The sequence below is a fragment of the Peromyscus maniculatus genome, chromosome 23 (assembly GCF_049852395.1).
Source record: "Peromyscus maniculatus bairdii isolate BWxNUB_F1_BW_parent chromosome 23, HU_Pman_BW_mat_3.1, whole genome shotgun sequence".
Lineage (NCBI taxonomy): Eukaryota > Metazoa > Chordata > Mammalia > Rodentia > Cricetidae > Peromyscus > Peromyscus maniculatus.
In genome coordinates, this window is record NC_134874.1 from 53,232,954 (window position 1) to 53,249,321 (window position 16,368).

General features: G+C 48.6%; 1 protein-coding gene across 6 annotated transcripts in view; it reads right to left on the bottom strand.

Annotated features, from left to right (window-relative positions):
• Positions 1-4,602: 4,602 nt before the first annotated feature.
• The window catches only part of Fry (FRY microtubule binding protein), a 394,509-nt gene continuing 382,743 nt past the window's right edge, over positions 4,603-16,368 (bottom strand). For all 6 annotated transcript variants that reach the window (XM_076560830.1, XM_076560829.1, XM_076560825.1 and 3 more), the window contains 3 exons: positions 15,444-15,554; positions 6,815-7,017; positions 4,603-6,068 (listed from right to left, as the gene is read on the bottom strand). In XM_076560830.1, the coding sequence (XP_076416945.1) occupies positions 5,810-6,068; positions 6,815-7,017; positions 15,444-15,554 (573 nt within the window). In that variant the 3' untranslated portion in view covers positions 4,603-5,809. The remainder of the gene's footprint in view (positions 6,069-6,814; positions 7,018-15,443; positions 15,555-16,368) is intronic.

A 16,368-nucleotide genomic window follows, 5' to 3' on the forward strand; every position in this document is an offset into this window, starting at 1 on the left:
GTGGATCTCTGAGTTCAAGGCCAGTCTGTCTACATAGTGATACCCTGTCTCAAAATAGGAGGAGGAAGTAGAGGAGGGAGAGGGAGGAGAAAGAGGCAGGTGGATCTTTGAGTTCAAGGCCAGCCTGGTCTACAGAGTGAGTTCCAGGACAGCTATGGCCACACACAGAAACCCTGTCTCCAATACCAAACCAAACAGAACAACTAAGGTTTTTTTAAAGTGACCAACATATTTTTGGGACAGGGTTTCTGGCAGGCCCCAACCTCATAGTGTTCTGCCTGCCTCTGCTTACATAGTGCTGGGATTAAATGTGTGACCAACTTTGTTGAGCTTGGAATTGCAGTCAATAGGAACCCAGCGACAGGGGCAAGGTCCTCGCTTTCCACTGTAGTAATTCTAGCAACACCCAGCATGTGCTAGACATTGTTGTGCCCTACCACAGCAGCTTTTTGTTTCTAAGACAAGGCCTCCTTTTTGCCCCGGGTGGCCTCTGACTCGCTCTCCTGCTGGGATTCGCAGCTTCCCTTTCTTCTCCTCCCTCTGTCTTCGAGAGAGACAGGGTATCACTAACATCTTCTAGGGGAGGAGCTGGAGGCAGAGAGGTCATGGAGCAGAGCTAGGCTTTGAAGTTGGGCTGGCCAGGACTTACTCCCTGATTGTGAAAACCTGACTATGTTTACGTTTTCTCTCGAATGAGGCTCGCAGTACAGGATGTAGGAAACGTAGGCTCAAGACGGAGACAGCATGGGAAAGGACACCTCGAGATGAGGGCGGCTGAGAGGGGGTGGGTCTGATTCAAGGGAACAGCGATAGCAAGGGTCCTAAGGGGATGGGGTACTCTCACCACACACATTCCAGGGCCAACGTGGGGCACAGGGCCGAAGAAGACCGAAGCCAGAGCACAAGAGGCTACGAAAGGATTTCAACAGGACAGTGACAGGAGGCGTTTAACTTAAAAACCTCACGGTTGTGAGGCAGAACTCGGGAGACTGGCTGGGAAGTGAACAGACCCATGTGCAGAATGACACCTTGGGCAAAACTGGCAGCTATGGCCAGGTGGTGGTGGTACACACTTTAATCCCAGCAGTCTGGAGGAGGCAGAGATAGGTGGAGCTTGAGGCCAGCCTGATCTACAGATTGAGTTCTAAGACAGTCAGGACTACACAGATAAACCCTGTCTTGGGGGGGGGGGGAGTGGTAGCTATGGAGCTAGAAAAGGAGTCTATAAATCTGGATGATGTTTGGAAATGTCCAAGGGTTGGCAGTGGGTGATGGAGGAAAAAGAAGGTGACCCTGAGATGCCTGCTTTGAGCTGTGGAGGTGGGTGACACCGAGACTTATACCAGTTGGCACATGGACCACACTATCTAGCTTCAGTCCTGGCTTTAGTAGTTAAGGGATGTGTGGTCATGGGTAAGTCATTTGGTCTCTGTGTCTCAGTTTTTCTGTTGTTATGCCCAGATCTTGGGGACCCCCAAAAGACCACCATGGAGACTGAGTCCTGCATGTAAAAGCAAAGAACCTTTATTTTCAAGTTCTGGGGCTTGGTCTGTCTGTCCCACACAGGGTGAGAGCAGAGAGCCCTGAGCTCAGGTGGGGCAGAGTTTTTATCATAGCAGAGTTTGGGATGAGAGGTCTCTGTAAAACAAAAATAGGTGTGTGCTAGACTCAGGGACATCTGGCCACCTTATCTAATGTTTGGGATGTTGGGTACTTCCCCATCCCTGGGTGGATCCCTGGGTGGTATCAGCTTAAGGCTTTCCCTGGATCTGGGTGTTGCCCGCCAGTAAGCCTGTCACAGAAGCTGTGTCTAAGCCTGTCACGGCAGCTGTGTGGTCAAGCTGTTTTGGGCCGTTCCACACCATCTATAAAATGAAGCTAATAGTTCCTGTCTCTTGGTGGCATGAGTGTAAAAGGAGCCAATGCGTCACTTGTTTTGTGTTACTGTAACAAAATAGCCGAACCTGCGTACTTTATAAAACACAGAGGTTTATTTGGCTCTCATATGTGGAAGCAGAAAGTTTAAGACCAGGGAGGTAAGGCTGCGTGGCTTCTTGTGAAGCTTTTTTTGGCTACGCTACAACACCTTGAGTGGCGTTTGTAGGAGCCATGAACTAGAATGGCCGGCATTGTAAGGGGGAGAGACTATGTTGTGAGACATTGTTTTAGCAAGATGAATGTCACCGTAGTGAACACACTCCCCGAGGACCAACACAGCCCTAGGGGATGGCACTAATCTCTGTGCATGGTGCCTCTCTGGCTAAATAATGCATCACTGGCCCACTTAAAAATTTAACCCTCTTCGGGTAGTGGTGGTGCATACCTTTAATCCCAGCACTCGGGAGGCAGAGCCAGGTGGATCTCTGTGAGTTTGAGGCCAGCCTGGTCTCCAAAGCAAGTTCCAGGATAGGCTCCAAAGCTACACAGAGAAACCCTGTCTTGAAAAACAAAAACAAAAAAAAAAAATTTTAACCCTTAGGGCCAGGGCCAGAGGGTGGTGGCACACGCCTTTAATCCCAGTACTTGGGAGGCAGAGGCAGGCGGATCTCTGTGAGTTTGAGGCCAGCCTGGTCTACAGAGTGAGTTCCGGGACAGTCAGGGCTACACAGAGAAACTCTGTCTCCAAAAACAAACAAACAAACAAATGTTTTAACCTTTACTTATATTTTATATATTCTCCCTGCAGAAATGTCTACACACCCCATGCATGCAGTGCCTGTGCAGGCCAGAAGAGGGCGTCAGGTCCCCTGAACTGGAGGTAGAGATGGCTGCCAGCTCTAAGATGTTGGTGCCTGGAACTGAACTCTGGTCCTCTGGAAGAGCAGCTGATGTTCTTAACTGCTGAGATAATTTCTCTAGCTTCTTAAATGTTTTAACCTTCAGTTTTATCTTCTGCATAGACGTTTTACCTGCATGTATGTATATATCTGCCACATGAGTGCCTGGTGCCCGCAGAGGCCAGAAGAAGGCATCAGATCCCCGGGGGCTGGAATTATGAATGGCTGTGAGCCACAGTGTGGGTGCTGGGAACCAAACCGCAGTCTGTTTAACCACTCCGTATCTCTTCAGCCCTACGTTTTATTTTGGTGGATCCTTTTAATGGGATAGAGTGAGTTTCTGCCTTCAACATATTAAGTTTGAAGGATCTGAGATATCCACCCAAGCAGAAGCTGTCTGTGGGCTGATTTCTGTGTCTCAGGGATAGAAATGAGAGAAATAGTATTTGGAGTCATGAGCTTGGATGGGATCACCTAAGAAAGCACGTCACAGAATCCTGGGATACACTAGGGTTTACTGCAAGAAGCCTGAAATTTTAATGTCCCAGGGGTCCTCTGGTGACCGCGGATCGGATGAAGGTTCTGATTCAGGAGGCCTGGGGTCTGTGGCACTGAAGATCTAGCATGTCCCCAGAAGCTCTCAGTGCCACGGGGACCCTGCAGCCCGCCACTGAGCAACGGCACAGAGGTGGAAGAGGCACAGGGAAGGGGAGGAAGAAAGCGGAGACGAGGGCGTTTCAGGAGTGGCGTAGACAGAGGCGAGGCGGACTGGGCAGCGCGGAGCCCACCTCGAACCTGGAGAACTCAGTGGGCAGTGCATGGAGACTGGGACGGGAGGCAGAGTGGGGAGCGGGGCTGACACACTCTCTAAAACCTGTGCTTTAGAGAAGAGAAACTTCTTTCTCTAAAGAAGGGCATTTTGGGGTCACAGAAGCCCCACCCTCATTGAATGTACGTGTGGTGTCTGTGTGTGGGAATTACAGGCGTGAGCTACCGTTCCAAGCTTTGATTTTCCTCTTTGGTCAAGAAGAGATGATTGACAGCTACCGTCTTGGGTTTGGAGGGTTGGCTCAGTGGTCAGAGCTCATGTCGGTCTTGTAGAGGACCCGAGTTCAAGTCCCAGCACTTGTGTCAAGTGGCTCACAATCGCCTGAAGTTCAGCTCCAGGGGGACCAGACACCTCTGGTTTCTGCAGGTACATGTAATCAGGGGCAACATTCCCACGCACAGGCGCCAAAGCACACAGAATTAAAAATCAAAAAATAAGTCCAGGCGGTGACAGCGCACGCCTTTAATCCCAGCACTCAGGAGGCAGAGCCAGGCGGATCTCTGTGAGTTTGAGGCCAGCCTGGTCTACAGAGGGAGTTCCAGGAAAGGTGCAAAGCTACACAGAGAAACCCTGTCTTGAAAAAGAAATAAAAAAAGGGGTCAGGGACTGGAGAGACGGCTCAGCAGGTCGGAGCCCTTGCTGCTCTTCCGGAGGACCAGAGTGTTACTCCTAGCAACCATATGGTGCTCGCAACCAAACTGTAACTCCCATGCCCTCTTCTGGCTCCCACAGGCAACTGCATGTACATGGTACACATACATACATACATACATACAAACATATATACATATTCAGGCACACACACATGTAAAACAATAAGTTGATATATCTATAAAGAAAAGCCATGTTCTTATTTTGGTGCCTACTTCCAAGAAGATTGTATTTCTGTCTGGATTCAGGGGCCATGCCCTGCACATCTGCAGTGTGGGTCGTTCATGTCAACCACAGAATACAAGTACACAGTATACCTCACAGCCATGTGCAAAACTACAGGTATGTGTCAAAGGCAAATATTTTAATTAACTAGAAATAAAATCCATGATCAACATGTATTTTGTCTTTTTTTTTTTTAGTCTAAAGGCAATTCTGAACAGAATTATCAATCAAGATTACATCACAAAAATTTTAAATGTATTTACACAGTGAATAAGTTACATAGGTAAACTCTGAATATGCTCTGGATGCGCAACAGATTCACATGCCCACATCGAACACTTGACAGCGTTGGATTTAAGGAAGAAACTTTAAGAATGGCCCTTTACACATATATTACAAATAAAATATGACATTATTCTTAAAGTGGCAACTCATATCTTCCCTTTAGGACTCTACTTCTGGCTATCCAAATGGCTACTAAAAGATGCATGCATGGTGGATGAAAGGACTCGGGATTCATGTGAATAATTTGTTTTTCTACAAAACGGCAAAGTGAATTCAAACGGACACTCATTCTTCTGTAGTATAAATAACGCTCATTAAAGCAACCTTCTTGTAAAAAGCAGCCTAGATCCTTTAAAAGAATCCATCTGGATCATTCCTGGTGCAGAGAGATCCAGGGTTTTCAGAAACAGTAGCCTAGCAACGTAAGAAAGGTACTCCATAGCAGCCTCGTTTGGATACAGTGTACATTAAGTTGTAGTCCATTTACAATTCCTTTTTCAAGCACACAGGCTGTCAGCTTTTGACCGTCTTACAGGTTTTCAGTGGCCAGCTTCATTCTGCCTGCCCCCCTTTCCAGCCCACTAAAAAAACAACAAACAAAATCCCACAAAAAAAAAAAAAAAAAACTAGGAGAAAGGGAACGAATGTACAAGTCTTAGAATATAAATTTTTTTTTCATGTGAAGAAAAACATTGCACTTTTGCCAATCTAAAACTCTTTCCAGAAAGGACAGTATCGTTCAGCGCGGTCAGCTTTGGTAATGCAACGGAAGTCATTTCTTCAGTAGTGGGTTGCATCTGCCCAGTGACGGACAGCCGCACAGCGTGATGGGTCGAGTCTGTCTCAGAAGGCCCTAGGCTGCCTCTGTGTGGACAGTATTGCTACACATTGGAAGCTGGGTAATCTTCTTTAGGAAGAGTCCTACAGGTAACAAGAGGGAGAACACTCTGTCCAAGCCTTGCGAAGGCTGAGAAGACACTGAATGACGTCGCCCCAGCATGGCAGCACGGGCCTGGGAACCATGGGGGACGGGAGGCTCCTGTCAGAGACTAGTGCCAGAGACACTGGAGTCTGGGAGAAAGGCAGTGAGGACCCGGTAGCTCTGGGCTCTGCGGATCATGTCTCGGATCTCCATGTTCAGTTCCATCAGCTTGGTGCAGATTTCAGTCAGGCTCTGGTTAGAACCCACCAAGGCATAAGTACCCGTTTGTCCCAGAGTCTGGTGACGGAAGTAGATATTCAGTAGTGTCTGGACTTCGTCGTCAGAACTGCTTCCAAAGATGTCATTGGGCCACAGGCTTCTGTGGTGGAGAAAGGACAGAGGAGATTAGAGGCACCCAGTTGGGAGGTAGGAGTCTGGGTTAGTATAAAGATATACTTAAACTTTTTACTGAGATGTTATCACAGCATTTGATAGGTTCAGCTAAAGCACATAACTCCTTGGGTTCTAGTTTATTCAGAGTTGTCCAAATATTGCTATAATCAGTTTTAGAATGTTGGTTATTATTGATAAAAAAAATACCAGAATGGTATTTTTTATGTGTACATGTGCTTGTATGAATTTATGTGTACCACATGTGTGCAGTGCTCACAAAGACCAGAAGAGGGCATCGGATCCCCTGGAACTGGAGTTACAGGTGGTTGTGAACTGCCATGTGGGTGCTGGGAACTGAACCTGGGTCCTCTGGAAGAGCAGCCAGTGCTTGTAACCACTGAGCTCTGAATCTGATACTCTTATTTGCTATAGCCATCTAGTTCTGATGTATGTGAAGACTATCTAAAACAAACCCAAAATGTACATTCCGTTTAGTTTGAAATTATGTGGGGGTACATTGTGAAGTTCTTCAGCTTTCACAACCAAAGCCAATACGTGTAACATGTAAGCTCTGGGCCGGTGGGTAAGCCTTCGGGTGCTGCAGAAACCCAAAGAGGAGACAGGTAAGATGTCTAGACATCCCAACCTCGGCAAGTGCATCCCTAGGCAGCCCAGGGTCAGGACGACGCTTATGTTTCCCATCACCGTCCCCGGGAGGAAGAACAGAGTCACCTGCACTCCTTGATCTGTCGCAGGGCCTTGCCAAGTTCATTGTTCTTTAGACACTCCAGCATGGACTGGATGGCTGCCTCAGTGGAGGTGAAGGTCGGCTCTGACCACGCCCCCTCGATGTAAAGCGGGTCCGTGGCGATGGCCGCAGTAGCCTCTTTCAGGTTCCTCTTCAGGTCACTCAGTTCTCTGGACATGTTGAGCAGCTGTTTAGAACAAATGCCACGTATTTAGGTACAGGCTGGCATGACCTTTTCAAAGGAATTTGGTCATGAGGGTCTGGTTAAGCAGAAGTTTAATATCTGTATAAATAAAGGGAGCTGGGTATGGTGGTACATGCCTGTAATCCTGGTACTCAGAAGTATGAGGCAGGAGGCTCACCAGGAGTTTGAGGCCAGCCTGGGCTACCCAGTGAGACCTTGCCTCAAAACAAGACAAAACCGAACAACAACAAAACCCCCACGGACCTACATGGCATATATCAAGGATTGGGTTGTCAGAAGCATTGAATCACTCCGTCTCAGCAGCTGGGATGCTCTCCTCAGAAGAGAGACATCATTTAAAATGTTTCCCATTTGGGCTGGGGATGTAGCTCAGTGTTAGGGCTTGCCTTGTATGCACATGACCCTGGGTTCGATCTCAGTCCTTCCAGACCCGGTTTAACTAGAAAGGACATCATAAAGAAAGAGATAGGGCCAGGCGGTGGTGGCACACGCTTTTAATCCCAGCACTCGGGAGATAGAGGCAGGCGGATCTCTGAGTTCGAGGCCAGCCTGGTCTACAAAGCGAGGTCCAGGACAGGCACCAAAACTACACAGAGAAACCCTGTCTGGGAAAAAAAAGAAAAGAAAACAAACACAAACTAAACATACAGTAACAATAACAATAGGTCTAAACAAAAGTTATTTATTTCCATTTGATATTTTTAGACAGACGGTAACTGTGGGTAACCGTGTGTAATGTCTGTCCCTCTGAACTCATACAGAAGCATAATTCTTGGTCTTTTTATCGTTTTACATGTATTTTTGGGTGTATGTGTTTGAATGTGTGTATGCCACAGTGCATATGTAGAAGTTAGAGGACAGCTTTTCGGAGCTGGCTCTTTTTCTTCCACCATGGGACCTGGGGATTAAACCCTGGTTTTCGGGCTTGGCGTTAAGCACCTTTATCTGCTGCCAAAATCCCTGTCTTTTAATTTTAATTTTTTTTCAAGATGAGGAAGGACTCTGTATAGACCTGGCTGTCCTGGAACTCATTATGTAGACTAGGCTGGCCTCAAACGCAGAGATCCTCCTGCCTCTGCCTGGGGGTTAAAGGTGTGTACCAGTACGGCCTAATCTGCGGTCTTATGTTACTGGTATTAAGAGGGTGGGTGTGTTTGTCTCTAGAGCTAAGGCCTTTGGAAAATAAGGTTAGATTAAGCTTTAGGGTAGGGTGGGGGCCTGTGGACTCCTGGTGGCCTTATAAGGTCAGGGGAGCAAGAAACAGACACAGAGTTACCCGTGGGCGCCATGCTGTGAGGCAGCCAGTACCTTCAACATACCTTTTGGACTTCCAAAGACCCCCGAGAGCTAAGTAGACCTTTTTTTCTTTACAGAAGATGTGGCCCTTTCTGTTTCTGTACCTGACCGTGTGGAGGACCTTTTGGGACTGGTTAAAAGGGAGAGGACGGAAGTGTTTGGAGCAGCCGGCTATGGTCAGCACCGCAGACAGTCTGGGTGAGGGATCAGGGAAGCAGAACGCGGCTGGGGATGTGGACCGCAAAGGCCATGCAAACGCGGTTTCTGATGGCGATGAGGATTCTCTTGGGGACTGGAGTAAAGGCCATCCTTGTTACCTTGTGGCCAAGAGTCTGGCTTCCTTGTGTCCCTGTCCAGAGGCATCCTGGAAGGCCAAACTTCCCAGTGACCAACTGGTGTGTCTGGCAACAGAGCTCTCGAAACAGAAGAGCATCCAGGCTGCTGCATGGCTACTCCTGATGGCTTACAGTCAAATGAGAGAGCAAAGGGACGATTTGAAGACGGAGCTTCTTAAAAGGGAAACAGAGCAGCCTAGGCAGAGGAGGAACCACCAGGGTCTAAAGAGGAAAGGCTGGCCGCAACAGCCCCTGGTCAAGAACATTACAGTGGACAGACGGATGTTGTTGGTATTGAATCCTGGCAATAAAAGGGATGGCTGGAGGGGATCCCAGAAAGGAGCCCCGATGCAGACGGGGGAATCTTGCTTGCCGGCAAAGAGATCCTCGACCTCAGTCATGATTCCCAAGGCCCCGGATGCAGCACCTGTAAACCTCAGACCGTGGCAGCGTTCCTGTACGGGAGACTTTGCAGGCCGGAAGAACTTAGTTACAAAGTCTCAGCAGCCCTCAGCACAGCTAACGAGGAAACCATGGGAGGCCAGGAAGATGGCTGCCTTCAGGAGGGAGTCTCTGAGGAAAGGATCTGATGAGGTGATACCTCGTGGAGCTGTGGAAGTGAAGCCACACTGGAGATCCTGGGAGAAAAGCACTGATACCAGTGTCCTCAAACACCAGCCACAGAAAGCTGCAAGCAGTGTGACACACAGGCCTCTGAAAGCCGAGAACATCAGCTTGCAACCTGAAGTAGCAGCTGTGAGGGTGGAGCCCAACAGAGCATGGAGACTCCTTTCTAGACCTCAGGGAACACCTGGATCTACCCCAGAAGTAGAATCATTGCAGAGAGCCCACACAGAGGCAAGGCCGAGCAGAAACGTCCAGACAGAGCTGAGGCCCAGAGGCCCCTCCAGCGCAAGGCCTACCGGAGTTACAGGGTTAGGGCTGCCATGGAAACACCCGGAGCCACAGAGCTCCCAGCATGGAGGGGCCAGCCTGGGAGAGCTTCGGAAAGGAGACTCCAGCCTGTGAGGACGGAAGCAAGGGTTGAGGCCAGCAAAGCCCCGCAGCAGAGAAGGTGACGTGGAGGTCTGGGATGTTTGCCCCATTGGCTTTGCTTTGGCCGCGCTAGCCCGTCCCTTCCTTTAGGGATAGGAAGGTTTGTGTATGCTGTGTTTGTCCCGCACCCGGGTCTCTTCGCGGGTAACTCGTTTTTTTTGTGCTCCAGGCTCACGGCCACAAGAGGTTGACGGTTGTCTCTGGTGAGCCTTGTGAACCAATGCTGCCATGAGTTAAGACAATTTGGGACAATTGGATGGCATTTTTGTGTGGGAGGAGTCAGAGCCAGGAGTGGAATGCCGCCGTGGTTAGTTCCCTGAACTCATGAAGGCCTTTCTTCCTCTAAATCCTGCACTAATGGCCGTGAGAGGGTAGAAACTTAATCAGACTGTGGTGTCTAGAAATGGACCTTTGGGAAGTGATTAAAATCATCAGAGCCCTAAGGACGGAGTCCCATGACATTGGTGGGGAGGGAGAAGAGTCTGTGCAGAGACACAAGGCTTCCCATTAAGGTGGGCCACTGCCAGCCCCAGTGACATCCTGTTTGGATTCCTAGCTCCTCAATCTGTGAACTAAATAAATTTCTCTTTACAAGGTGGCTGGCTTTCAAATCTCTTGTTATGCTACTGAAGTGTCTGTGTTTGTGTGTTTTTCTTCGAGACAGGGTTTCTCTGTGTAGCTTTGCGCCTTTCCTGGAACTCACTTGGGCCCAGGCTGGCCTCGAACTCACAGAGATCTGCCTGGCTCTGCCTCCCGAGTGCTGGGATTAAAGGCGTGCGCCATGTGTTTGTGTGTAAGAGAGTCTCATTTGCTGTTTTTCCTGCTGTAAAACTGTAATACCTAAGTTACAAGTTTACTTTAAGCCAGGTGGTGGCGGCGGCGCACGCCTTTAATCCCAGCACTTGGGAGGCAGAGGCAGGCAGATCTCTGTGAGTTCGAGGCCAGCCTGGGCTACGGGGTGAGTTTCAGGAAAGGCACAAAGCTAGACAGAGAAACCCTGTCCAAAAAAAAAAAAAAAAAAAGAAAGAAAGAAAAAGAGTTTACTTTAAAGATTAAATGAAATTATCTATAGAATATTTAGTGAAATTTGGTACATAAGTACTCAAATATAATTGTCAAAAAAAAAAAAAAGACCCTGTCATTTGTTCGACTTGTTTTGAGACAGCCTGACTGTCCTAGAACTCACTATGTAGACGAGGCTGGCCTCTGACGCACAGAGTCTCCTGTCTCCTCTGTTTCCCCAAGTGTTGAAATTTTATTATGGGCCCCATTTTTGGAGACAGTTTCTCTTTGTGTAGTTTTGGTGCCTGTCCTGGAACTCTCTGTGTAGACCAGGCTGGCCTCAAACTCAGACATCCGCCTGCATCTGCCTCCCAAGTGCTAGGATTAAAGGTGTGTGTCACCACCGCGCGGCCAGGGTTTCTTTGTGTAGTCTTGGCTGTCATGGACCTCATTCTGTAGAAAAGGCTGTCCTTGAACTCAGAGATCTGTCTGCCTCTGCCTCCCGAGTGCTGGGATATAAGGAGAGGGATTAAAGGTGTGCACCACCACCACCACCACCACCACCAGGAGAATTCTTAGGGAGAAATAACATTCCACTCTGTGGGGGCTGGAAAGCTGGCCCAGCACTTCAGACTGCTTCTTGCTCTTCTAGAGGACCTGAGTCCAGTTCCCAGCACTCATGTTGGGTGGCTCCTAACTGCTTGTAACTCCAGCTCCAGGGGATCTGATTGCCTCTTTAGGTGCACACACACACACACAAATAGGAAATCTTATACATTTTTAGTCTACATATCACTGGATTGGGCTACTGTACATAATTCTGTAAGGAATTTTGGGGATGTGTTAATGAAGTGGGGCTCCCCTCTCCTCTGGACATATACTTTGGAATGCTGATTCCTCAGTCATAAAATAACTAGTTTTTATTTCTTCAGCCTCCTCCATACTGTTACCACAAAGCCTGTGTGAGTCCACATTCCTTGCCGTGGATCGGGCTTCCTTCTATCTTCTAGTCTCATCATTTCCTGACTATGTTTGAAGGATTTTATTTTCATTACGTGTACTCATGTGGGGCTCTCGAGGGTATGTACACTGTGGAGGCAGCTGCACAAGGAAACCAGAGACACTGGATCTCCCCGCAGCTAGAGGTATAAGTGGTCGTAAGCCAAGAGAATCGCTCGCTCCCCTTCCAGAGCTGTGCACGCTGTCGACCACATAGCCACCGCTGCAGCCCCGCCCCTTAAAAAAATAGCTATCCTCGTGGTAGTGAGATATCTCACCTTGTTTTAAATTTGCATTCCTTAGCTAGGAATACTGAGCAATACTTCATGTGACTGTTGGTGGTACTTACATTACCTTTAGAGATGTGTCTGGTTCGGTACTCTGTTTTCGTTTTCAATTGTTTTGATTGTTGTTATTTTGTTGTAAGAGTTCTCATGTTTTAGATACTCCTCATCTATTAATGTAGTTTGCAAAAAAAAATTCCTGAGTGCATAGGTTGTCTCTTCTTTTTAAAGATTATTTGAGAATTCCATACATGCATACAATGTGTTTTGATCAAGTCCACCATCCGATCTTGTCCCTCCAATTCCTCTCTAGGCCCCTCCACTATTGCCTCCAAATGTCATGGTTTATTATTATTTATGGTTTATTATTATTATTATTATTTTGGTTTTTCAAGACAGGGTTTCTCTGTGTAGCTTTGCGCCTTTCCTGGAACTCAATCTGTAGCCCAGGCTGGCCTGAAGAACTCACAGAGATCCGCCTGCCTCTGCCTTCTGAGTGCTGGGATTAAAGGCGTGTGCCCCCACCGCCTGGCTATTATTATTATTATTATTTTTTGAGACAAGGTTTCTCTGTGTAACTTTGGCTGTCCCGGAGCTCCCTCTGTAGACCAGGCTAGCCTTGAACTCAGAGATCCGCCTGCACCTGCCTCCCAAGTGCTGGGATTAAAGGTGTGTGCCACTACTGCCCTGCTAAGTTTATTATTATTTTTTAAGACCCACTGAGTCAGTAAGTATATGGGTCCTGTCAGTATATGCGTGGGTCACTGCATCATGCATAGCCCTGCCTCTCAGGGGCTGAATCCTTGAAGAAACCTCACTGTTTCTCTCCCGGCTCAGTTAGGGTGCGACTTTACGATCACCTCCCCCGCTCCATGCTGGGATTTTGAGTGGCTTGATCTTGCCCAGGTGTGGTGCCTGCTGCACTCACTAGTCTCAAGGTGATGTCTGCCCTCCCACATCAAAGATCTAATCACCTAGTGCCAAGCGGGCTTAGGCACTGAAGCATTATAACTGTCCGGCCAGCTCTGGTGAGGATTTTCTGGGGGCCTGGAATGGCTGGTCCCGATGGATAAAGTGTCATGCTAGTTTGGGTGCTGGAGTCGTGGCTGATCCACTGGGCATTGGCTTTGGGTACCTGGGGGCAGGTTATAGTAGCACCTTTGGTGGGAGGCTGAGGGTTATATGGTTACACATGGTTACACAGGTTGTAGTTGCAGCTTCTATTGGGGGGCAGGGAGCTGCAGCCCCTCATCTGAGGAACAGTATGCTGCCATCGGTGACTACGGTGACCATGATGGCAGAACCTTAATTGATAGAGAAGTGACTACTGTCCTCCAGAGCAGGGCGCACTGTAGCCTAGGGGTCCTGCAGTGGGTGGGGCTTCCTCTGGAGCACAGAAACTCTGTGAACCCCAGGCCTGTGAGGATGGTAGGGGTCTCCACAACAGACACCCGCAGGTGCTGCTGGGGCTAAGATTAACCTGTAAGCCCTTGCCGAAGGACAGATACTTTTGGGGATACTAGATTAGCACCCACGTTTCCAGCTCCCTAAACAAGTTTGGTTGACCCAACTGCACTGAATGGGAGGTATGTAGGCAGGAAGTACATCAGGATGTATGCTTGCCCCTGACTGGACAAAGGCAGGAAGTACGGAACCTCCTGAGCTTGCCTTTATAAGCACCTGGCCAAGGTAGGTCATGGTCATTCTCTGTGAATCCTGGGTATGAACTTAGCCAATGTCCATCTTCCTGGCCAGTATTTAATAAAGCTTGCTTTAATTGGATAATTGAGAAATTATCCTCGAAAATCTCAGGTTTACCGATGTCTGCAGCAGTGGTGTGGTGTGGTGGCTGGTGCCTCCTGGTCATGTCTTCCTCACGTGGGGGAAGCCTTCCTGCATCTCACTTGATCCTCTCTGCATATAACCTGGAGGTGGGGGTATGAGTGACCTTGTCTCTCTGAAGGTTTCCACTCTAGCCTTCCTTTCCTTGAGGCAGTATGTTGGTTCATTATTCGGGTCCTTTTAAGCATTAGGCACTTCTAGATAATCTGGCTACAATTGCTTTTTAAATATGGACCGTGGTATATACACTGTGTTTGCACGTTTTTCCTTTTTTTAGGCATTCATTTATCCTAGCAATAGAAACTGACTGCATTCTCTCTCTCTCCTATCACCATGTTGTTGTGTTTATGATGAAGATGGTTCTTGTTTTTATTTTATTTTACTGTATTATTTATTTATTTTTTGAGTAGGGTTTCTCTGTAGCTTTGGCTGCCTTGGAACTCATTTTTTTTTTTTTTTTTTTTTTTTTGGTTTTTCGAGACAGGGTTTCTCGGGGTAGCTTTGCGCCTTTCCTGGAACTCACTCTGTAGCCCAGGCTGGCCTCGAACTCACAGAGATCCGCCTGGCTCTGCCTCCCGAGTGCTGGGATTAAAGGCGTGCGCCACCACCGCCCGGCGCCTTGGAACTCATTTTGTAGACCAGGCTGGAGCTCACAGAGATCGGCCTGCCTCTGCCTCCTGAGTGCTGGGATTAAAAGGTGTGCGCCACCATAGCCCAGCAAAGATTTTTTTTTTTTTTCAAGACAGGGTTTCTCTGTGTAGTTTTGGTGCCTGGCCTGGCTCTCACTCTGTAGACAGGCTGGCCTCGAACTCACAGAGATCTACCTGGCTCTGTCTCCCGAGTGCTGGGATTAAAGGCGTGCGCTACCACCGCCACCACCACCACCGCCCAGGCCAAACAAAGATGGTTCTTTTCTGAGTATTTGGCCCCATTGCTGGCCCTTGTTCTGTAAGACTCTGCTCAGGACAGCTCTCAGACTCCGACCATCCTCCCCCTTAGGAAGTCAGACATAAGTCCCTTGCGCTTCTCCAGTGCTCACCACCACCCCTTCACTCTCATGCCTAGGAAAACTGGAGCCCATTGGAAGCAGCGTGCCCAAGTGACTTTAATTTTTGCATTTAGATGCACTGACGCATCCTGACCCTGAAGCAGGGAGCAGAAGACCACCAGACCCTGAGACATTTCTTTCTTACCTTAGGATACGGGCAAGTGTGAAAGGCTATGTGCTAAGGAGGGCTTTTCTCGAAGGATGACCCATCAGGGTGATGCAAAGGACGGCCCCCGGGTGTAACTGTAGGGCTGGGGCGAAACTGCCCCCAAATGTGAGGCTACCTTACTCTTTTCACCTTAGGTGTGGCCCTGCTCTAGAAAACCATTCAAAGTTGAAAATAGAAATATATTTCTTTCTCACTGGTGCTTGAACAAAATAGTAGTTATATGCAAAAAACCACCCCAAACAAAAACAACTAACCCAATTTGTACCATTATAGGGGGGGGGGGGGGGCGGAGGATGGAAGACAAAAAAACCCAAACCCAAACCATAGCTTTAAAGACACCACGTGGTCTCGGTGGCGAGCCGGGCGGGGGGACTCACCTCTGGTACGGAGCTCACTTCGTGCACCTGCCCGATGAGCTTGCAGTAGGACTGGTAGAGCAGCAGCAGCTGGAAATGCAGCTTGTACAGCCTCTGGCAGAGCTCCAGCTGCTACAGAGAGGGGGCGCAGAGGAGGACAGCTGTCACAGCTCGTTCTGTCAATCTGGGGAGAAGCGACGCGCACACACTGCTTCTCTAAGATGCAAGGAGCCTTAGCTGTCTGTTTACACTCTAACCAAAACAAAACCAGACCCTCTCCGTAACATCCGCGAGACCCCTCATGGTATACTACAGAATATCATTTCTCTACAACGAAGTATGACTAATTAGAAGCAGCTAGAAAAAGGATGGAGGGAGCCACATTTCCGTTGCATTTGCCAACGAAAGACCTATAAATTACGGCTGAGTAGCTGGGTTAATGTTTATAAGCTACAAACTGCCTTTGAACAGCCAAGAATCCTTTTTTATTAAAGGGAAAGCTGACAGGCAAAACACTAGCTAGTTGTAGGTGTTAAGTTTGTAAGCTGAACTGCTGCTGGGGGCGACAGCTGTGTGAGTCTGGGCTGCCATGGGGGGGGGGGCAGCCACTCCCGAAGGCAGAAATACAAGCTACACAGTGATGAGAAAGAAGCCCCGTCATCCCCCCACCAATGTTCACGGCACTCTGAACGGTAGTCTCCTAGCAGCCTGTCTTACATCAACAGTGAGCTGGCTTCCATGGTGTATGGGGCCTTACAGAGGACGGGGAGAGCCTCCAGCAGGCAGGAGACTAGGACTCAGCAGTCTCCAGTGAAAGTGATTGTAAATTTAAACCAGGCATCCAAAGGCTCCGCTGTTGGGTTTAGAAGAGGCTCCCGCAGACAGGGTCAGTGGGAGCTTATGCCGTCTAAGGAGAACTCATCTCAGAATTGAGAGAGTTGAGGAA